The sequence below is a fragment of the Ursus americanus genome, chromosome 1 (assembly GCF_024610735.1).
Source record: "Ursus americanus isolate L20-20 chromosome 1, mUrsAme1.1.p, whole genome shotgun sequence".
Lineage (NCBI taxonomy): Eukaryota > Metazoa > Chordata > Mammalia > Carnivora > Ursidae > Ursus > Ursus americanus.
This window is the reverse complement of record NC_142127.1, coordinates 81,841,434-81,866,458: the sequence shown is the minus strand read 5'-3', so window position 1 is coordinate 81,866,458 and position 25,025 is coordinate 81,841,434. Positions and strand designations below refer to the sequence as shown.

Below are 25,025 nucleotides of genomic sequence, written 5' to 3'. Positions count from 1 at the left end.
TTGCCGTGCACATGGCTTCTGCCGCATGGGTATATTTTCTAGCACCAGGCTTCCACGGCACTCACAGCTTTCCCTTTGCTCAGCTCCCATAGCGCCCAGTACCCAGCAGCATCTGGCGGCCAACAGCCCCCCCCCCCGGCACTTCCCTTTGGAAGTTTCATAGCAGAGGGCCCCTCCCTACTAAGACACCCCCCCACGAGTAGCTTTCCCTAGCACCTGAGAGGGTTGGATTTCTGACAAGTTCCAAAGGGCAGATTACCAGCAAGATCTGGTGCAGCACCACCTTGACATCTCTGCCATCCATTGAGACATAACTTCGCCCTCTCCAACAGGATCGTAATCTCAATCCTGGGGAGAAAGGGGTCTCCCCTGTGTGTTTTGTCTGACCCCAAAAGTTGGAGATTGCTCCATTTTATCTGCTATTCCTATGTTCTTTAGAGTTCTTTTTTCTTCTTATTAGCCAGTCCCTCACTCCTCTAATACTCTAATCCTGTTTACTTAATAATTCCCTATATTAAACTTGACCTGTTCAAATTACTGTTTGGTTTCTCTCCTGATTGGACCAGTCCTGATACATCTGATAGTTGAGCTTCAGCCACATTGGCTTTCTTACTACTCTTGACTACATCAAGCTTATGCCGGCTTCAGAGCTTTTTTTCTACGTGGAAATTTCTACCATTGAGGTCTGGGTTTTATCTGGGCTGTGTTCCAATGTCATCACCTCGGAGTGGTCTTCCTCAAACACTGTAGAGCGGCCTCCCTCCGCCACTACCCATCTCTTTACCCTGTTCTAATTTTCTTCATAGCATGTAACATAACTTGAGATTATACCATTTACTTGATTAGTGGCGATCTCCATTTATTTGAATGAATTAATAAATTTCAGAAGTGGATTCAAGACAAACATGGAGAAATCAAAAGCTTTTGTATACATACAAGTAATACACATTTTGACAATGGAAAGAAAAAAGAGCTCATTAGACATAACAACAAATAGGTAAATGTCTTGGGTTGGGGAACAAAATAAAATGATGAGGAATAAAACTGACAATTTAACTTAGTACGTTCAAATGTAAATAACACTTGATTCAATAAGCTGAACATAAACATCTACTCCAAAAAGTAGGGGAAAGAAATGTCCTTTAACCTCAACTGGTTATCAGCGATAGGTAGGAAATATCTAACTTCTAACATAGATTTGATCATTGTTCTATATGACTTGAAAAAATGACCACTATCAGGGCAAACTAGGAAAGACTGCACAGGCACTGAACCGGTTAGCCTTAAACATCTCCCCCCTATAAAACAGAATGATAATATAGGAAATGGGGGATACGTGGGGACCACCACAAACAATACCGTGAAACATTAAAAAAAAATCTTAATAAACAGACAAACTGACTTTTTTTTTTCTTTTGGAGAGGGAGTTGGGAGACAGGGAGAGGGAGGGGTAGACTCCCCACTGAGCGTGGAGTCCAACGCAGGGCTCAATCTCACAACCCTGACGTCACGACCTGAGCCGAATTTAGGAGTCAGATGCTTAACTGACTGGGCCACCCAGGTGCCCCAAACTGTTCTTCTTAGAATAAAGTCTCAATATTTTAAAGATTTCCATCACTCCCTCCTCCAGTAATCTATAAGTTTAATATCATTCTCTTTTGTGTTCTGAACCCAATTTCAACATGTATGTGTTGGGGGGGGGGTGGGTCTTCCACACCACAAAAAAAATTTTCTGGACACCAACTGGGTCCATTCTCTGTCAACTGAATTCTGACACCTATCTACCTAGAGATAGCATCAGATTAAGAGTTCAGTCCTGCAAGACTGCTCTCCCTCCTACTTCAGACACCAGGTTGTCACTTGTGCTTCTAATCAACTGGCCACAGACTGGAGGTTCCCATGACCTGCTCCCCCACCCCAACCCTGCCCCTGAACTTCAGATTCTAGTTGCAAGTCCAGGTTGTTACCTGTACTTCATACAGACAGGTTCTAAGTCAGAAGTTCCCATGACTCCCTCCATGGATTCAATTAATTTTCTAGAGTGGCTCACAGAACTCAGGAAACCTGTTTACTCACTAGATGATTGATTTATTATAAAAGGATACAACTCAGGCACAGCCAGAGAGAGGAGATGCTTAGGGCAAGGTATGGGGAAGGTGCTTGGACTTCCATGTCCTCTCTGGGTGCACTACTCTCCCAGCACCTCCCTGTATTCACCAGCCCAGAAGCTCTCTGCACCCCACCTTTTTGGCATCTTTTGAAGGCTTCATTACATAGACACAATTGATTAAATCATTAGCCATTGGCGATTGAGTCAAATTCCAGCCCTTCCTGGAGATCAGGTGCAGGACTTGAAGTTTTAACCCTCTAATCACATGGTTGGTTCTCCTGGCAACCAGCTCCTAGTCTTAAGTGCAGTCCACATGCCACCTCATTAACAACAAAAGTCACCTTTGTGGCTTTCATCATTCAAATTCTAAGGGTTTTAAGAGCTTACTGACAGAAACAGGGACTAAGGCCAAATATATATTTCTAAATCATAGCATCACAAATTCTGAACAAAATTCCAAAGAATTTATCTTTTATACATCAGTAAGACTGTTCTGAAATTTAACTGGATGAATGAATAAAACTTTGAGTGTAACTAAGAAAGATTTAAAAGGAAGTGTAAAAGGGTGTAAATTGTCAGATACTAACGTGTGTTTTACAACAATAATATTTGGCCAAGTAGTGCTGATTTAGGAATAGACAAGAATTCAGTGGTATACAATATGGAGCTACAAAAGATTCATACATTTGTAAGAATCTAATATATCAAAAACATCATGTATTAAATTAGTACAAAGGATATATTAGTCAATAAATAATATTGGCATACTCAGAAAAACATAATTTAGCGTACCTTAAATTAGCGTATTTTATTCACCAAATAGAATCAAGACAGGTTAAGATTTAAATGTAAAAATATAAAAACATAATAGTACTATAAAAACATTTTGGTTAATCTCCCCCCCCTTCATTTTTCCCTTCTTTCTCCTAATGATCTCCCTGCTATTCCTTATGTTCCACAAATAAGGGAAACCATATGATAATTGTCTTTCTCTGCTTGACTTATTTCACATAGCATAATCTCCTCCAGTTCCATCCATGTTGATGCAAATGTTGGGTAATCATTCTTTCTGATGGTTGAGTAATATTCCATTGTATATATGGGCTCCGGAAAACAAACTGAGGGCTTCAGAGGGGAGGGGGTGGGGGAATGGGATAGTCCGGTGATGGGTATTAAGGAGGGTATGTATTGCATGGAGCACTGGGTGTTATACCCAAACAATGAATCATGGAACATTGCATCAAAAACTAAGGATGTACTGTATGGTGACTAACATATCATAATAAAAAAAGAAAGAAAGAAAGAAAAAGAAAATCATTTTGCTATATTTTTATTTTTTTATTTTTATTTTTAAAGATTTTATTTATTTATTTGACAGAGATAGAGACAGCCAGCGAGAGAGGGAACACAAGCAGGGGGAGTGGGAGAGGAAGAAGCAGGCTCATAGCGGAGGAGCCTGATGTGGGGCTCGATCCCACAACGCCAGGATCACGCCCTGAGCCGAAGGCAGACGCTTAACCGCTGTGCCACCCAGGCGCCCCATTTTGCTATATTTTTATAATCATGGAGAAGGACTTAATAAGAATGTAATGGCTCCAAATTTCAAACAACACAAATACCCATCAATGGGCAAATGTATAAACAAGCTGTGTACATCCATCAATGGACCATGACTCAGCAATAACAAGGTCAGAACTATGGATATATTCAATAATTATGCTGAGTAGAAGAAGCCAGACAAAAAAAGATTGCTTTCATTTATATGAAATTCTAGAAGACTGCAAATTAATCTATAGTGACAGAAAGCAAATCAGTGGTTGTCTGGGGATGGAGAAAGAGTGGCTGGGAAGGGGAAAAATTACTAAGGATCACAGAAAACTTTTAAGGAGTGGTAGATATGTTCATTATCTTGATTGTGGTGATAACAGTGTATAATAAGAGAGAGAGAGTAGCATCCAAAAGTTCTTGCACTGTTCAAAAGGAGGGTTGAGATTTTATTGAATTATGACTCTTAGCAGTCAAATGAGAGTAGCATCTACATTTAAAAAAGGCTAAAAAAAGTTTTAACATGTTAAAAAAAGGAAGTAAAACCCTGAATAGCAGGGGAAAAAAAGGAACATAAGATAGGAGCATGTTTAAAAAAATATGACAAAGCTGGATAGGATTAACAAAACCAAATGTTATTTCTTTGACAAAACTAGTAAAAATTAATGAAGAAATAGATCACAACACTATCACTGAAAATGCAGACATAACTAGATATAGTGATGATTTTAGAAAAAGAGGAAACATTGGAACACCCGTGTGGCTCAGTCAGTTAAGCATATGCCTTTGGCTCAGGTCATGATCCCAGGGTCCTGGGATCCAGCCCTGTATCCGGCTCTCTGCTCAGTGGGTATCTGCTTTTCCCTCTCCCTCTTATCTCTCTTCCCCTCACTCTCTCTAGTAAATAAATAAAATCTTTTTTTAAAAAAAGAGGGAGAGACATCATGAACATTGTGATTAAAAATGTGAATACCTAGATAAACACATTTATCCAACCAAACTTTAGACCCACAACCTTTAAAAACTGAACTGTGGGAAATATAGTGTATTTTAGAAATTCACTAAGCCCAGAAGGTTTACAGATAAATTCCATTAATCGTTAGGGAAACTGGTATCTCCCATTTCATACAAAGTGTTCCAAAGACAAGGAAAAAAAAAGGGAACATTCTTTTCATGAGGCCAGGATAACCCTGCTATTAAAACAAGACAAGTACAGCACAGGAAAGGAAAATCAGAAGCCGTTCTCACTCATGAGCGTTGATGTAAACAGATACATAAATGTTAAACTATATTCAGCAATGTACAAATTGTTTTTTTTCCCTAGGAATTTAAGGATGATCTAGCAAAGTAATTCACCACCTAAAAAGATTACAAGAGAACACACCCACGTGATTTTCTCAATAGGTGCAGAAAGACCTTTTATAAAATTTATTATTAGTTCGTTAAAGTCAACAATAAAAGTGAGAGTGCCTCTCCCCCTGCTCATTGTCTGTCTCATGAATAAATAAAATCTTAAAAAAAAAAAAAAAAGAAGCAGCAGCATGTGAGCTAAATTCAAAATGCAGTTTCCCATCCCAGGCAGGAAATCTTTTATAAAAATAAAAAAGAGCTATAATAATAAGATTTGGGTACAGAGTCAGGCAGAGTGATGGGACAGAATGAAGAGCCCCAAATCATACCCTCACATTTGTGCAAATCTGATATTCAGAGATTAAGTTACAAATCTGAAGGAAAATATTTAAGAAATGGTGAGGAAAAAATCAGCTATATGTAAAAAAAACACACCCGTCTTTCATACTGCCATATTAAAAAAAATAAAATAAAAAAGCCAACCTGAGATGAACTGACGACACTTGAAAGCAAAACAGAAGAAACAGAAATATTTACGACTGAAGATACGAAAGGATTTCTAAAGAAGATAACGTTCCAAACTATTTTTAAAGTATTGATAAGTTTGATTCTATTCACATTTAAAATTTCTGTTAAAAAATAAAGTAAGGGGTCCCTTGGTGGTTCAGCTGGTTAAACATTTGCCTTTGGCCCAGGTCATGATCTCAGGGTCCTGGGATCAAGTCCCTCACCAGGCTCCCTGCTCGGTGGGGATTCTGCTTCTTCCTCTCTCTCTGCCCTCCCCCTCCTCTTGCTCATGTTCTCTCTCGCTCTCAAATGAATAAATAAAATCTTTTAAAAAAATACAGTGAAAGTTTACAAAGTATAAAAGATAACTGCAATGTATTTAGCCTACCAAAAACTATTATTCTTGCTAATAAAGAATGCTCATAAATCAGGAAGGAAAAGACAAACAGCTCAAATGTGCAGAGGGTATGGAAGGAAATTTCGCCAAAAAAGGAAACCTAAAGAGAGACAAAATAGAGAGAGGTACTCTACTCGGGTAATAGTCAGGGATATGTGGACTTAAGTCACAATCACAATTGTGATCAGAGTTGTGAGAATATAGAAGTCTGAAGATGGGACATACTGCTGAGGGTGTGACTAACCAGAAACTCATCACTGCTGGCAAACTCAGAGTACGATTAGGTGATAGCTAGTAAATTTTCAACTGTCCTTATCGTATGATCTAGAAATTCCATTCCTGAGGGAAACTCTATCTTAGAGAAATTCTTGCCCAGGAACACAAGGGACATATACGAGGGTGTTTATGGCATCGATTTTGTTAGAGTAAAAAACTAGAGAACATCCTGAAAGCCAGCCAAAGGAGAAGGGGCAAATAAATGCTGGCATGTATCTGCCGGATATTATTTACCTGTTACATGACGCGGCAGGCTAGGGTGCTTACCATGTTCTAGTTAATCAGCGTGATTACTGTATTCACTTGCGAAAAGACATAAAACTGACCACTTAGGTGTTGTATACTTTTCTGTGTTTTTTTTAAAGAACATTAGCTAAGACCTTGAATTTTATTAACATGGACTAAAAATCCTCTATTCATATATACATAAAGTAGATCTATATAAAGTACATCTATGTACATACTATATTTAATGTATTCTATATTCTATATATAAGTATATAGACATATACTTATATAGACATATATATATAGACATATATATATATATACTTGTATAGATCTATATAAAGTACATCTATGTACATACTATATTTAATGTATTCTATATTCTATAAGTATATAGACATATACTTATATATAACATTGTACATTTATATGTAACAAATACATAATATATGATTTTAATACTTACATATGTGAAATATGCATGTATGTGTATATGTATGTATAGGTATACATGTTTTTTCCACAAATTAGTCTCATTATCCCCAAGATGATGTGTTATGCCTGTATTTTAAAGTATTTTGTCATCTAACTTTTCATTATGTAATCATTTTAATAAAAAGGCTGAGTCTCAGAATTTTACAGTTGCCAAGTTTTCTTAAGAAGCATGTGGGCGAGATTCGAAATTCAGGTTCCCATTCCAGGAAGGAAATCTTTTACTTTTGTTTGCCTTCCGCCCTCACTTCCAGGCCCCATTCACTCTCCGTCCTTCTCTGCCTCTCTGCCCTGGAAACGTGATCTGTATAGACTCTACCAACAGCTCCCCTACCTCTGGCTCCTGATGGGATTTGGCAAAAGGAAGCTCTCACAGGAGACTGACAGAAGGACAATGGTGTCTTCCCCAAGACTCCTTGCTTTCAGAGGCTTGCCTAGGGCTGGCACTGTGACCTCAGGCTGACCTAGGCCATCAGTGGTCACAGCCCTTGTTGGTCACTCTCTCCACAGAGTTCTCCACAACTGCTCCCTCCCTTTGCCCTGCTGGGCCCAGAGCTGGTCATCCTCCTGGAGTACAGGCATTGGAGCACCTTGGCTTCCCATTATCCTGTCCAAACTTTTGTTACTAACTCCTGTTTTAATCTTGTCTCAGACTGACCGGTATACCACTTATTTCATCCTGAGATTACAAGAGGAAACTGGCTCATTGCATCCTCAAGCTCAGTTTGAGGGAAAGAAATGTCGATTCTCATTTCTACCATTTTCTTAAGAGACTTTTGCCACTCTTCCTGCCACCTCTCACCTCCATCTCTCTTTCTTAAAGAAGCAAGGACTACCCCACTTCTCTCAGCCTGTCTTTATACCTAGAATAATAGGATTTTCCCCCCAATGCTATTATAATCTTAGATTTCTAAAGAAAATCCAAAGTGTGAGGTTGGCTGGCAACCAGCTGGGTAATTTTAGGTCCTCAAGTATTTGTGACAGTCACTGGACTTATTATAAGAGCCTGTGAAAGCTATTGTTTTCTTGGCGAGGCTGCTGTGATTAAGGGAGATATTAGCAGTTCAACAGAATTATTTTTCCCCCATTGGACTAGTTATCTTTACCCTTCACTTCCTGCCCCATACCTCAGTGTCCCCAAATGTTTCATTTGTAAATTAGATTAGGGAGTTCCATAAATTATTTCAAGTCCCAAGAGCAGTGTTCCATATAATGAGATGCCAGTGGACAACTTCTTTGAGTATCCCAAGTAGAGAGGGAGAAGAGAGTTTATTAAAAATGCACATTCCCAGGTCTTACCCAGACTCACGAAACCAGAATTGCTGGGGATAGAGCCCAGGAATCTTTATTTTAGACAATACTTCCAGGTAATTTTTAAACACTCTTAATAAGATTGGCGGGCAATTGCCCTAGAGAAACATGTAATGTATGACGTTAGCACTTTTAGGCCAGCATCCAAAACAATTCCTATATGGAAACACTAACTGAATGATATAGTGACAGTTGTGTCCCTAACGGTGCCAGAGGACTAAATTCTTGTCTTTCTCTACATACAAAATATATTTGCTGAAAGTAATTATTAACCTCACAGTTGAGTCCCATGGTCATTAACTATTTCCTGACAAATCACGTCGGTTCAGCTGAAGGTGGACCTCACAACAAGCCCCCTCCCCCCCGACAGAAGGCTGTGCTCGGACACTAAAAAGGAGTCTTTATGTTAATAAAAATTTGTTAAGTAAATTCACATTTAAATTGCTTAATATTTAAAGAGACTCCACTTGAAACAACAATGAAGTTGAAGAGCATTCCGTAGCAAATATTTATAACCCACAGTACCTTCATTTTAGGTGTTATTCAAGGACGAGTTTATTTGTCTTAAAGTGTGAGCTATGCTGGAATGAGTAGTCAATAAAAAGCAAGAATCATCAATAAATGTTTAATTTCACTTAGGAGAGCATTATCAGACAATCGACTTGTCGCTAATCCAATAAAACGCATTTTCATTAACAATCCAATGAACACGTGAGTGAAAAATTTACCAAACTGCAAAAAGGTGGTATGGGGGCTATCATTGTGTGATATGATAGAAATGCTCCTACTAACTCTGATCTATTATCCTGTAAGTCATCTTGTAGAAAAAAGGAAAATTTTATGAAAGTATGATTACTTTTGTTCTAAATGGTATATGTAAAAATAATGAAAGGAAGTATACATACAAAAAACGAATGATGTTTAAATCTTCCTGATGAGTTCTTTGATGATTTTTACTTTTAAAGAAATATTTTATACCTTTAAATTTTTTCTATAATTAGCATATACTTCTTTTATATGCCTAAAATAAATAATGCATTATGACACATTTTTTGACTGTCAAAAAAGCTAAGAATTCCTTTAACATATTTTCCATGCAACTATGGCTTCAGGAAACCACGTGGTTATTAATTAGGGCTGGGGGATATGCTAGTAGAGACCCATCCAAGGCAGAAAAACACTCTGGAAATAATCTGTGGAGGCAGAGAACTGTGCGAATCAGTTTTGACCCTACACAGTATTTAACAAAGCAGAAATTAAGTCTGTGCATATGGTAATTGAAGATGAAATCTCACGTTAATTTTAAAAACTAGCTCCCTGCTCACTGATTGCAGAGTTCAGGGAAGAGTCATGTTCTGTTCAGTCAAGGTCAGGGCAAAAGAGATGATGAATTGTATTTGTTTGATACAAGCAGACAGCTTTTGTTTCTAAGATACTTGCATTGCTTTGTTATGAAAGTTCTCTTTATTTCTGATTAATACATGAACTCTTCCAACAGAGACACATTAACATTAGCATTTTCTGAAAGGTCTACCTTGTGCATCATTTCCATGGCAACCAGCCACTGCAGCTAGGCAGAGAAAAGACCTAATTCGTTCTTCTAAAGTGCCACTCTGATTCATGTCTAATTCACATATGTAGTTGTGGGTGTGCCGTGGGTGACTGTGTATACGTATGTGTCAAGAAATGCATGCGTATATAGATGTTTGAGTGTGGTAATCTCAGAGAATGGAAAAAACAACATCCATCCACAAACAGGAAACCTTGAATCTTGCAGTTTGTCAAAGAAATACATGTAATTCACATTTGCAAATTGCCGATGCATACTCTGGCTGAGAAAAATTATATAAGAAATATAAGCTTCTGGATATTTAATGACCTCAACATTTCACCCTGATACTGCTTTTAATAATTTTTAAAAGTCAGGCCAAATACAGTATTTGAGGTAGAAATTACCTACATTTAAACTTTTTGGAATTCATGTAGAACAGAACTAGTGAAGGAGGAATACGAGAATACGCAATAATTGATTGAAGAAAATGTACAAATACAGCATAATTATATCCAAAATGATGGTGACATCATCATCATTACTGTTTGCTGTGGCCAGCCTCCAAAACAGGCTCTAATGATCCCTTTTTCTTGGTATCCACACCGTCACGTGGTGCCTTCTCTAGACTGGCATTGGTATGATTCATTGCATCTAGCAGAAGTGATGGCATGTCAACTTTCGAGATTAGGTTTAAAGACACTGAAGCACTGATATTCACTGCTCCCTCTTTTTACGGGCTACTTTGTTTTGGGGGAAGCCAGCTGTCATGTCACGCACGGTGCTATCAAGAGGCCCCGATGGTGAAGAACTGAAGCATCTAGTCAACAGCCATCTGACTGATCTTGAAAGCAGAGTCTGACACCCAGTCAAACTTCCAGATGACTGCAGCCCTGACCAACATCTTGACAGACCCTGAGTTGCAACCACTTAGCTAAGCTGTTTCTGGATTCATGGCCCTCTGGAACTAGGTCAGATAATAAATGTCTTTTGTTTTAAGCTATCAAGAAATTTGGATAATTTGTTATATAGCAATTGATAGCTACTACAGATTCTCATACCATGATAACATCCTAAATTTGGGGAATGGTTTTGGAATCAGGCAGTAGCAGAGGCTGTAAAGACTTTGAAGAGTGTTAAAAAATGAAAGCATAGGGGCCCCTGGGTGGTGCAGTTGGTTAAGTGTCCGACTCTCAGTTTTTGCTCAGTTCATGCTCTCAGGGTCCTGAGATCAAGCCCTACATCAGGCTCCGCGTTCTGCATGGAGTCTACTTCAATTTCTCTCTCCATCTCCCTCTACCCCTTCCCCCCACCCTGGACCATGTGTGCTTTCTCTCTCTCTAAAATAAAGATAAATCTTTTTAAAAAAAGAAAGCCTAAATTGCCTTGCACAAATTACTAATAGAAACCCTGAACTTTAGGAGGCTGCTGGTAAGGGCTTAAAGGGAAGTAAGGAACTTGGCATTGAAAAGACGAGGAAGGAGGATCCTTGTCACGTAGTGGCAAAACCTGCCTGCTGTGATGTGGAGAGTTAAAGAAACATGCCTAACAAAGTCAGTGATCTAAGATTTCCAAATAAAGTGTTGAAGGTGTCTTCTGATTTCTTCCAGCTGCTTACAGGAGATTGAAAGATAAAATATATGCCCTAACTGAAAAACTGTTAAAGACTAATGAGCTGGGATTTGATGATTTTGAAAACTCTCAGCCTTTCCAGATGGAAAATAATGCTAAAATTAAGAAATGACTTCTGAGCAAACATCAAATCTAGGGCATTTCTGGAAAAACATGGTCTAAAGATAAAGTCAAGGGTGAAACTGTAAAATCTTTTTAGGACATCAGAATGATCTATGGTCTTGCCTCAGAATATTATTCCCCCAGACAAGAGGCCCTCTAAAGGTTTTGAAAGTGTGATTCCCCCTATAAAAAGGGGGGGTGTGTTTGGGTGGAGACTTTTAAGAAACTTAAGGGTGCTATTCCTCAAACTTTCTCCAAGTTACAGAAAGGATTAGCGTAAAGAGACTTGTCTATTCTAGTGAGCCCCAAAAAGATTCACAGTGGACTCCCAAAGTTTTTAAAGAAATGTAACAAAAACACTGCCAAAGCAGTATAAAGTTAAAAGAGGCTGTTATATCTCCTAAATTTTACTGGCTGCAAGCAAGCTGAGAAAACTACTCAGCAATAAACACATCTAGCTTTCTTAAAAAAGGAAAGTTGATTTAAAGCATGGGATCATTAGCCTGGAGGGTGGAGCTAAGGGTCATAGGTAAGAATAGGATGAGATCTAATCAAGAAGTTTCCAACATTTGTCCAGCTTGATTTCAGAACTGCTATGGACCAGTGTCTCCAACATCTCCCTTTGAATAGACAAGTCCACAGCAGTTATCATGTGCGTATCCCACCATTGTATGTGGGCATTTTGGGTGCAGATAACTTGTCTCTTTAGTTCACAGGTGCACAAACTGAGAGGAACTATAACTAAGGAATTGTACTTAAACTGTACACATGAGGTACCTCTGTTGCACCTAGATCTGAATTCGATGATGAGATCTGGACTTTGATTTGATTCTGTAATTGCATGAAATTTGGGGCAACCTTGGTGTGAGTAAGTGTATTTTGCATGTGAAAGAGATGGGAATCATTGGGGCCAGAGGACAAACAATGGTAGCCAGATTCTAAGATCTCTCAAATGATCCTTACCTTGTTGTACTCATGCCTCTGTATAGTTTTTTCCTAAAATATATTACGTTGGTCTGTGTGACCAACAGAATATGGCAGAAGTGGCACTATATTACTTCTGAAATTATTATAAAAGACCTCTCTCTCTCTCTCATATACACACACCCACCATTCATTTCATATCAAGTCATCTGCCATATTGTGAGTAGCCCTATGGAGAGGCCTCAGGATCTGAGGCATCCAGGCACAAGCCACCTGAGTGATCTTGGAAACAAATCCTCCAGTTCAATCATGCGTTCAGATGACCGTGGTCCCAGCCAACATCTTAACTGTAACCTCAAGGAGACCCTGAGCCAAGAAAGACTGCAGCCCAGCTGTTTCTGGATATATAACCCTCTGAAACTGTGAGATAACACATTTGTTGTTTTAAGTCACTCAATTTCAGAGCAATTTGTTATGCAGCAACAGATTACTGATACACTGGTATAACTCCAACTAGAGTTCTTGGTAAGTCTATTAAAGATTCATAAGCATATAAAAATCACATCTCTGATCTTATATTGAATAATTTCTCATTTAGTAGAAAAAAAGGACAAATTAGAGGAGGGCCATGGAAGAGAAGCCAAAGAAAACATCTGGAAAGATTTAGACCTACCTCTTCATGAGGGAGTAGAGAAGAATGTGGACCATGTGACTGGCTTGACTGGGCTCAAATCTAGCTCTTCCTCCTGTGTGTGTCCCTGGGGGAACCATTTAATCTCTTTTTGCTTCAAAAGAGGAATAAGGTCTTTGCTTGGCTGTTGTAAAAATTAAACTCATTCACTTATTCAATACCCTTCAGTGAAGGTCATGTGCCAGGCACTAGAGAGAGCAAAGAGTAACCGAGACTTGGTCTCTTCTCTTGTGTGTGGATTTTATAGTCTAGTGGAAGAGATAACTATTAGACAAATAGTCACACAACCATTTATATCGCGTTTGCTATTCATGCTATAAAAGAAAACATGGAGTTCTGTGAAAGTATTAAACATCTGCCAGAGCCTCTCCAGAGAGTACAGGAATGATATTTAAATTGAGTCATAAAGGAACAGGAATTGGTTAAACGGGGATAGATGAAAGAACGATGCAGACAGATGGAATAACATACTCCAAATCTCAGAGCTCAGGGGAAGGTTGAAAGTCTAAAAAAGGGTTGAAGTTTAGTCACTGAGGTGTGGGTAGCAACAAAACGTTAGACTAGAGAACTGGCTAGCAGCCAAATGATGTGGAGCCTTGAGGGGTACATCAAGGATTTTGAATTTTATCTTGATAGCACTGGATAGCATTAAAAGAGTTCAAGAGGAGTGTTGTGATTTATCTTTTATTTTTACTCTGTATGTTCTGTATTGGATGGTGGCAAGGCTGAATAAGAAGAGATTAATAAGTAGGCTATGCCGTACTTCAGGACAGGGAGATGAGTGGCTTCGATGATGGTAAAGAGATACATGGAAGTCAGTAAAGTATTTTTATATATGCTTTTTCCCCGCCTGCCTTATCTCATAAATTTAATCACCATTCATGCAGTTCCTCAAGCCAAAAATCTCAGAATTATACTTGATTCCTTTCTTTTTCTCATTCCCCAAATCTGGACATGTCAGCTCTACCCCGTAAATGAACCCCAATTCCAGCCTCATCTTGGCCTTCCCACTGTACTACTCCCACTCTGACCAAGCCACATGCTCTCCTACCTGGGCCACTGCGACAGTCTCCTAACTAGTCTCTGTGTCCTTTTGCCTCCCCAGTCTATTTTCCATAAACCATCTGAAATGACCTTTAAAACGTGCAATTTGGTTAATGTCCTCCATTGTTCCAACAACTCCAGTGTTTTTTTTCATCACACCTGGGAGAGAATCCAGACTTCTTAACATGGGCTCCTGGCTCCTGTGCCATTGGACCCCTCACAACCTCTCTGAACTGTTTCCCTACATCGTACCCCCTGCTCAGCACCACTCCCTAGTCACACTGGCCTTATTCCTGAAACATGCTGAGTTCATTCCCATTTCAGAGCCTTTAGACTTTTTCTCTCTGCCTAGATTATTCTTCTCAGATCTTCCTCAGGCTGTCTCCTGCATATCATCCAGGTCTCAAGGAGAAAGAACCTCCCTCCCATCCTTTTCCTTTACTTTTGCTTCATAGTCTTAGAGTAGTCTACAAATAATTTTACTTAATTACTCTTATCTAACTACCTTTTAAGAAAATGAGCTCTTCAAGGACAAAAGCTTTGACACTGCTACAACCTTTGTCTAACATACACTTAAGAGACATGAATCAGAAGAACAAATATTGTTAAAATATCCATGCTACCCAAACCAATCTACAAATTTAATGCCGTCTCTATCAAAATAACAACACCATTTTTCACAGAACTAGAACAATAATCCTAAAATTTGCACAAAAATAGAACCACAAAAGACCCTAAATAGCCAAAGCATTCATGAAAAAGAACAAAGCTGGAGGTATCACAATCTCAGATTTCAAGATATTCTTCAAAGGTACAGTAATCAAAATAGTATGGTACTTGCACAAAAATAGACAAATAGATCAATGGAACAAAATAGCTCAGAAATAAACCCATGCTTACATGGTCAGTTAATCTATGATAGAAGAGACAAAAATAGGGGCGCCTGGGTGGCACAGCGGTTAAGCGTCTGCCTTCGGCTCAGGGCGTGATCCCATCGTTATGGGATCGAGCCCCACATCAGGCTCCTCTGCGAAGAGCCTGCTTCTTCCTCTCCCACTCCCCCTGCTTGTGTTCCCTCTCTCGCTGGCTGTCTCTATCTCTGTTGAATAAATAAATAAAATCTTTAAAAAAAAAAAAAGAAGAGGCAAAAATACACAAGGGGGAAAAGACAATCTCTTTAACAAAGGATGCTGGGAAAACTGGACAGCAACATGCAAAAGAATGGAACTGGACCACTTTCTTACACCACACAAAAAAATAAACTCAAAATGGCTTAAGAACCTAAACGTGAGACCTGAAACAATAAAACTCCTAGGACAAAACACAGGTAGTAATTTCTTTGACACCAGCCATCACATTTTTCTGGATATGTCTCCTAAAGCAAGGGAAACAAAAGGAAAATTAAATGTTTGTGACTATACCAAAATAAAAGGCTTTTGTACAGAGAAGGAAACCACCAACAACTAAAAGTCAACCTGCTGAATGGGAGAAGGTATTTGCAAATGATATATTCAATAAGGAGCTAATATCTAAAACATATATAGAACTTATAGCACTCAACACCAAAAAACCCCTAATCCAATTAAAAATAGGGAGAGGAATTGCATAGACATTTTTCCAAAGGCGACATATAAATGGCCAACAAACACATGAAAAGACACTCAACATCACTCACCATCAGGAAAGTGCAAATTAAAACCACAATGAAATATCACTTTATAGTTGTCTGAATGGCTAAAATAAAAAAAAAATAAGAAATAACAAGTGTTGCCAAGGATGTGGAGGAGAAAAGAATCCTCATGCTCTGTTGGTGGGAATTCCAATTGGTACAGCCACTGTGGAAAACAGTATGAAGTCTCCTCGAAAAATTAAAATAGAATTACCATAATCCAGTAATTCCATGTTGGGTATTTACCCAAAGAAAATTAAAACATTAATTAGAAAAGATATATGTACCCTTCTGTTTATTGCAGAATTATTTACAATAGCCAAGACACAGAAGAGACCCAAGCATTCATCCATAGATGGATGAATGGATAAAGAAGACATGGCATACACACACACACACACACACACACACACACACACACAGACACACAGACACACACACAGGAATATTACTCAGCCATGAAGAATAATGAAATCTTGGCATTTGCAATGACATGTGTGGAGCTAGAGGGTATAATACTAAGTGAAATAAGTCCATCAGAGAAAGACAAATACCATAGAGGATTTCATTCATATTTGGAGTTTAAGAAACAAAACAAATGAACAAAGAAAAAAAGAGACAAAAACCAGACTCTTAAATAGAGATAACTGGTACTTGCCAGAGAGGAGATAGGTGGGCGGATGGATGAAATAGATGAAGGAGATTAAGAACATGTTTATCTTGAACACTGAGAAATGTATAGAATTGTTGAATCATTATACACCTAAAACTAATATAACACTGTATGTTAGTTATCCTCTAATAAAAAATTTTTTAAAGATTTTCATTTATTAGAGAGAGAGTGAGCGAGAGAGAGAAAGAAAGAGACAGCATGAGCAGGGGGGAGGGACAGAGTAAGAAGAAGAAGCAGACTCCCTGCTGAGCAGGGAGCCCAACATGGGGATCGATCCCAGGACCCTGAGATCATGACCTGAGCTGAAGGCAGACACTTAACCAACTGAGCCACCCAAGCGCCCCAATAAAAAAATTTTAAAGACAAAACAAATGCATAAACACTTCCGATAGCATTATACATGTAAGGACACTAGTTTTGTTTTGGCATATAAAAGATATCCAATGAAAGGTAGTTCCTATTGTTTAGTCTGTATCCAAAGTAACTACCTTTCCCCGAAATCTGATTTAATTATGACCTTGATAACTTTGTTAGTAAGTTATTATTGTCATCAAGTAAAATGGAGCCTTGGTGTGTGTGTGTGTGTGTGTGTGTGTGTGTATGTGTGTGTGTGTGTGTGTGTGTGTGTATGTGTGTGTGTGTGTGTGTGTGTGTGTGTGAAGGGGGGGATCCTTCACAATAGCTACTTTTGAATAAACAGGAAGTTAATATGGAAAGAGTCTGTACAACTTCAAAAGGACAGTGGTAAACAGACTTAAGGGAGCCATCCCTGATTCCCATCTGATGGTAGTCACACGCTCTATAATCCTCTTCTCCTGAGTGCAGGCAGGACCTGTGCCTTTCTTTAACCAACAAATATCATAAAGGTGATTAGATGTCATTCCGGTGATCATGTTGTATTATAAAGCCTCTGTATCAGTAGACTGGACTTAGGATTTCTCTATGTTGTAAGGTAATTAGGGAGAGGGCCACATGGCAGTGAATTGTGGGCAGCATCTAGAAATTGTGAGCAGCTCCCCAGATGAGAGACAACAGCAAAACATGAACCTCAGTCTTCTGCCAACAACCTGAGGGCTCTTGTATGTGGAGCTTCCCCAGTCAAGCCCATGATGAGACTGCAGCCCATCCTAATGTCTGGATTTTAGCCTGGTCAGACCCTAAAGCAGAGAACCCAGCTAAATTGGGCTTATATTTCTGACATTCAGAAAGAGTGAGATAATAAATATGTGATGTTTTAAGCCAGTGAATTACACAGCAGTAGAAAACTAATATAAAAATCATAGACAGAAAATACAGAAAAGCAAAAAAACAGCTAATAAACTGTTGAACACTACATCTGAAACTAATGATGTACTATGTGTTGGCTAATTGAATTTAAATTAAAAAAAACGAATATAAGAAGGACATGACACTAAATAGAGCTGTCTAAAAATGAAATGAACTTCATCCAAGAATACTAAATTCCACACTGCTGGAAGGGTTTAAGTGGTGAAAATGTTGTTAGTGCATTGGACTGAGTTGGTGATCTTCACAAGGATCCTTCCACATTAAAAATGACATGATTTTAAGTACTCATTATCACCAACGACCTAGGACGGTAAGTCCTATGGATAAGTACAAACAATCTCTGCTTACACAACTAACGTTGCTGTCAACATTCATATTCTCTACCGGCAAAAGATCATATAACTGGGCCACTTGCTTTTAAAGTCCAAAATAAAGATACAAAGATATATGCTTTGCATATTATTTTTTTTAAAGCACAACATATTAGTATTTGAGTTAAAAAGCAATTATATTTATAAAACTGTACACTTTCAACAATTCTAAGAAACTGTTTAAGAAACGCTATACCCACGTAGCTTGGTTCTGGTGCCAGAAGGAGGTAGATGATTTAAAAATTACCAAATGAAAAAGTAAGATAATACTGAGAGGAAATATCTGTGGATATATCAGTGGATAAAGGACTTGTATCCAGAATATACATATATATTTAATTAAAAAAAACACCTTACATCTCAATTGTAAGGACACAAACAACCCACTTAACACTGGGGCAAAAGATCTGAATAGACATTTCACCACCGAAGATATTCAAACAGCTAATAAGCACCTGAAAATGTACTTAACATCATTAGTCACTAGAGAAAATATGAACTAAAACCACAATCAGCTCTTACTATATACCCACGAGGATGGCTATAGTAAAAACAACAGGAGCAATTGCTGCCAAGGAGAGCGAGAAACAATGAGCCCTTGTGCATTTCTGATGGGAAAGTGAAATGGTGCAGCCATTTTGGAAAATGGTTTGGCAGGTTCTTAAAAAATTAAACATAAATTTACCATACAACCCAGAAATTTTACTCCTACGTATCTACTTAGGATACCAGAATTTTTTGCCTGCCCAAAAACCTGTATGTGAATGCTCATAGTATCATTATTCATGATAGACAAAAAGTCAAAACAACCCACATATTCATCTACTGATAAATGGAGAACTCCAATGTGATATGTCCACACAACAGAATACTCTTCAGCAATAAAAAGGAACTACTTGTCCATGCCGTAATGTGGATGGACCTCTACAGCGTTACGCTAAATGAGAGAAGCCAGATGGAAAAGACCATATATGGTATGTGTTCATTTCTTTGAAAATTCCATAAATTCAACTATATGGACAGAAAAATATATTAAGTGGTCATCTGGAGCAGGGTGTGGGAATGGGAGAGACGGAAATGGGCACAAGGGATATTTTTGCATGACAGAAATGTTCTGAAATTGGACTGTGGTGATGGTTGCATGATTCTATAAATTTGCTAAAGATCATTAAATTGTCCGCTTTAAATTGGTGAATTTTATGGTATGTAAATTATACCTCAATAAAACTATTTTTAAGAAATGCCTTCTTTTAAAATACTATCCACTAGATAGTAAACTCATTTGAAAGTAGGGAAACACAAATGGTCTCTGGGACTCCTGCCCGCCAAGTGCAGAATCTAGCTGGTTTCAGAAGCAAACCTCAGGAATCCGGGCTTCCATCATTTCAGTCGGGAAACAGGAAGAAGGCGATTGATGTTTGCCCCAAGGGAAGGCATTTGGAAGCAAATTTACCACATACACAAGCTAACAAGGGCTGTGTTGTCATGTTTACAAAGAACAACCTCTTCAGTTCCCTGTGGGTATTTTAAAGGCACCTATTTCAACACAAGGATCTGCTGATATGAAGTATTCTTACACAATAAATTAGCAGATCTTTTCACATCCCCGCAGCATATTTGATAACATAATTTGAGTTTCTGCATTTAAATATTTAAAATATCATCTAATTTAGACATCTCATTATCAGATAGATCTTCCCACTTCCACCAACTTTGTTTAAATGAGAGCCATTCATAGCACATTTCTGGAATTATTAATCTAATTATACCATGACCAAGAATATGAATACACATATCACGCTCTGACACATTCTAAGGAACAGAGGCTATGCAAATAGCTAAAAATGCATATTTAACATTTGGTGACCAAGGAAAAACATTTTTGTCCCTATCATTGCAATTATGTACCTGGAATGCGATGGGCCTCTTTCCTGGGAAGTCTGGGAGGACAGACTTCCATCGAAGGAGTTTCCTCGGTGGCAGCCTGAAATGGTGGCCTTGGGTGACATGGGATCTGACTGGAAAGTTTCACAAACCACCTGGAGTCCCTTTTGGAGGTGGAGATAACAGATTAGTTTTTTGTTTTCTTTCTTTCTTCCTTTTTTTCCCCCCTTCAGGTATATCCTCTAGAATTAGCCATCATATTACATATGTTGTTCTATAAAATTGAAAATTTTATAGCTAAGTACAAGGTCATAGACCAAGGGATTTTGCTTTCATCTAAGAGAGAACGGAAACAGACTTCTAGAGAGCCACGTATGTTATTTTAAGCATTCCGTTAAGTACTTTCATAAACTTGATTTCATTTTGCCTTTGATTCTTATCTTTTTCACCTCCATATACCCAGGATCTGTAGGAGAAGAGTTACAAACCACCAACTCATCAAAGATAAGCCAATACTGAGGCCAGCTGAGTAGGGCCTGAGGCTGGAAAGAAACCAGGTTAGTAAGAGCTGATCAAAACCTGAAGCCAGAAAATGAGAATCGAAGTACAAGGTTCCGGTTTTTGTCACTCATTAAAGGAGGATGGGATACATTTTTCCAGTTGGAGGTGATGACTTTTATTCCGACATTCTCCTACAGAGTAGCTTATTTTCATTCAAATGAGCTAATTTAGCTAATAAGTATAACTCTGCTCAGCCAATAAGACATTGTCTTTCCATCGGTATTACAGATGAAATTCTCCACTTCTGTATAAAGACCCTCAAACATTTATCATAGTATTTTAGTCCTCATAATTTCTATTTTCATATGTAAAATAAGAAAGCACTGTCCAGCCATGATGCATAGAGTGACAAATACAGCTAGAAATTTCATAAAATAAGTCCTCTGAACTAGATGAGAGAATCCCTCAGCAGGAGCATGCTATGAGCGCTCCGTGTTAGGTAATTTGGGAGATAAAAAAGTATTAGATGAATCTGAACCTTGAAATCAAGAACTTACAGTTAAGTTTTAAGACAAATGAATATAGGTTAGAGTAGCACGCCCAACAGATGTACTATAAGCCACAAACGTGAGACACATATCTAATTTTAAAGATAGTAAAAAAAGAAATTGGTGAAATTAATTTTAATATTATATTCTGTTTAACCCCAAATTATCATTTCAACATACAATCAATATAAAAATTATTATTAAGATATACGTTCCTTTTTTTCATACCAAGTTGTCAAAATTTGGTGCACATCTGGTACTTACAACACATCTCAATTCAAGCCAGCCTTATTTCAAGTATTCAACAGCCACATGGGCCTTGTGGCTACCATATTGGGCAGTGCAGATTTAGAAGAATTAGACAGGAGTTCATGGGGGAGTTGAGATCTTAATTGGTCCTTAAAAGATAAAATGTAGACAGGCAACGAGGAAGACAGATAGCAATCCACGTAGAGGAAACAGTCTGAGCAAAGACCCAGAGGCTAAAGCAGCACGCTCTGTTTGTGAGAAGCAGAGCTTAACTAACTGAAAGGGTAAACAAGGTCACTTCAAGAAAAATGATGCCAGGTGGTAAAAGGCACAGAGAAGCAGGGAGTGGAGTTTGGTCTGGAGGCGATGGTAAAAGAAATCCACTATAGATTCCTAGGGAACAAGGGATATAAAGAAAGGATGGCAACCTTGCATATAATAAGCCTCTGTGGAATGATGAGTTAATAAATAAATGATGCATTAGGAAGATTAGTCAGGTGTTATGAAGTGGCATTTATGTGAAGCAGGAGAGGCTAGAAAAATCCAATTAAGTGGTTCCAGCTGCAATCTAGTTATGATGACCTGGATTTAGAGGGTCGTAGCAGGTGTAGAGAATAAAGAACACATCTGAGCAACGTAACAAGATAAAACAATACGACTCAGCAAGAAATCAAATTGAGAGAAGGAAGGAGAATGAAACAGGAGACGTATTTTGTTGTCTCTAAGATGTCATCAGTTATAAGACACCATTATTTTATGTGCAATTAAGAAAATACTCTGCTAATTAAACTAAGACACTTACCAGGGAGGACTTTGGCTAATATACTTATTAAAAGCACTATCTTAGACTTATTTAGGCATAGCTTTTGATTATATATTCATCTTGTGTATATGTAAAAGGAAGATATAAGTGAAATAAATTGGTAGAGGTATTCTTGAAATTTCAACATTTTAAATCAGAGTTTTTGATACATGTTTTTCCATAGAGTAACTTTCTCTGTGTCAAAAATGTTATTTCTTAAAAGTGTTATTTCTTAAAGAATGCTCCACTATTCCCCCTGACATATTCTTCTAAGCCACTGATCCTGATTCTGAAAAGTTAGATGCTAGAAATGACAAATTCATGTTGTGCAACCTTATGAAAATGACAACCTTATCAATACCACTACTAGGTGGGGAGGTTTTAAGAGGCCGAAGATCCTCCAACACCTGATTTCAACTATGCTAAAAGTGAAAGAACATATATATCTTAGAATGGATAAAATACAGACAAACCACAGTGTCTGTACTTAGCAAATGTTCAGGAAGCACTAGATAAAATAGGACTCCAAAATTTGCGGGTTTGAGGGGAGAAAGGATGACGGCATTGCTGACAGTAATGCATCGGTTAGAAAGAGGATCGCATGCGGCCGGAAAGCAGAAAATTATATTTTGTACGTGTTGAATTGGACGTGAAGGTAGCTCATCTAAAAACATACTAAATTAATGGCATGAACATTTTTTCCTGAATTATATTCTTCTTTATTACGCATATTCTGTTTTATGTGGATTTGTCTTGATGTTTCGTTAAACTTCAGATTTCTTAAGGGATAAGACTATACCTTATGCCTCCTTTCTACTCCCTCCTCCCCACCTGCTGCAGCATTATCTTAGCTACATTAGGCTTATCTAAAGAATATTAAGGAGATTTAATCATTGAGAATAATGATAACTAACACTTACTGAATGTTACACATTAGCCATTGAAGTAAACACTACGGATTACACACTAGCCATTGAGATAAAGCACTATTTATTACACAGTAACCATCGAGATAGAGCACCACTGATCGCACACTAGCTACTGAGATAAAGCCCTACTGATTACTCACTCACCACAAAGGTAAAGCACAGTTACACATGCTCCTGTTTCCGCACTCCCACACCGGGAACGTGCATAAAATTATTTTCCATACTTGACAGATAGAAAACCAGAGTCTACTTCAAATTTTATATTCAGGAGTAGGAACTTGCTTTGAAACCGAGTAGCATCATTCTAGAACTCATCTGATCCTTCACGCTACACTCCATCCAGGAAATGACCACCTCCCCTCGTCCCGCAATCACCATAAACTCACCTCTCGTTGTCCTATGTCTTGATTTGGTGATTCACAGGTTTGACTCTGACTGTTGACGGGAGAGCTTCTCTTAGCTGCTAAGACCAGAGAAATACCCTCACAAATTTTGTAAGATTATGATCAGCTCATTTAGTTCATCAGTTCATTTCTTTAAAAAAACCCACTTTCACATATCATTATCACCTTGAAAGAAGACATTTAATAACATATGTTGTCAGAGGAAGCAAGTAACCAATTAAAAAACCCTTTGCATTTCTAAGTGATCATTAACAGTGTAGATTTCTTCCTCTATTCAGTCTGACTCAATAGGCATGGTACTAAAAAGTTGGCAATACTAAAAATAATAATAGCTAACATCTATATAGTACCAAATATCTGCCACGTCCTTTTTAAAGCATTTTACATGTACAGTCCTCCTCTCTTATCTGTGGGGGGATCTCTTCCAAGTGGTGCCTCAAACCGTGGACACTACTGAACCCTACACATACTATTCTTTCCTACACATACATACACATACACGCACCTATGATACAGTTTAATTTATAAATTACACATAGTAAGAGTTTAACAACAATTACTACTAATAAAATTGAATGATCATAACAATATACCATAATAGAAGTTACGTGAATGTGGTCTCTTTCTCTCTCTTCCAAATACTTTATTGTACTGTATTCACACTTCTGGTGATGATGAGAGATGATAAAAGCCTACGTGAAGAGATGAAGTGAGGGCAAGGACGTAGGTGTTGTGATGTAGTATTAACTACCGACTTTCTGACGATTTGTCAGAAGGAAGATGAAATCATCTGCTTTTGGACCACAGGGAATTGAAACTGCAGAAAGTGAAACTACAGGTAAGGGGGGGGCACTACTGTCTCAACTCATTTAACACTTACAATAACCCTAGCATAACATATGGAATATTATTAGACCCATTTTAGAGATAAAGACAATAAGGCACAGGGAGTTTAACTTGCCCAAGATCATTTGACCCTTAAATGAAGGTTCAAGCCCAGGCTTTCTGGCTCTAGGGTCTGTGCTTTTATGACCATATTAAGCTTCCCCTACAGCAAGATTCAAATCAGTTACATCTGTTCCTAAGGATTGGGAGCAGTGGGAAGTGAATCTGGCCACGCCACATGGGAATTGTGAGCACACTGATGCTGAGAAGAGATTTATCAAGGTCACAAAATAAGAGACCTAGGGATTGTCACCCACGTGCCGCTGCTTTTTCTTCTGGCCATGTGTCTGGCTGAGTTTAATTTCACTTCAGATGCTGGGCACCATTTCACATCCACAGGCATCGGGTAGATGGGAAAATAACCCACTGTGAATATCATCCAGAAGCAAGGGATGGTGATATGAACAGCCCCAGTGATTTCATGAGGGACACGATTTCTTAATAGTTTTAATACATCTGTTAAAGTGATAGTTTACGTACATATTAAGGAGAGAGACAGAGAGAGAGAGACCTAAATGTGAAGTGACCTCTTTATTCAAAAGTGAGGACTTAAAAATAGGAAAAAAATTCCTTAATCAACATAAAGATGTCTTTTTCAGTAATAG

At 38.2% G+C, this 25,025-nt stretch overlaps 1 protein-coding gene across 1 annotated transcript in view; it reads right to left on the bottom strand.

The window, feature by feature from the left end:
• The window catches only part of UNC80 (unc-80 subunit of NALCN channel complex), a 211,302-nt gene that overhangs the window by 175,419 nt on the left and 10,858 nt on the right, over positions 1–25,025 (bottom strand). Inside the window, exons 6-7 of the mRNA XM_087857241.1 lie at positions 23,458–23,531; positions 20,067–20,206 (exon numbers count right to left, since the gene is read on the bottom strand). Coding sequence (XP_087713367.1) covers positions 20,067–20,206; positions 23,458–23,531 — 214 coding nt within the window. The remainder of the gene's footprint in view (positions 1–20,066; positions 20,207–23,457; positions 23,532–25,025) is intronic.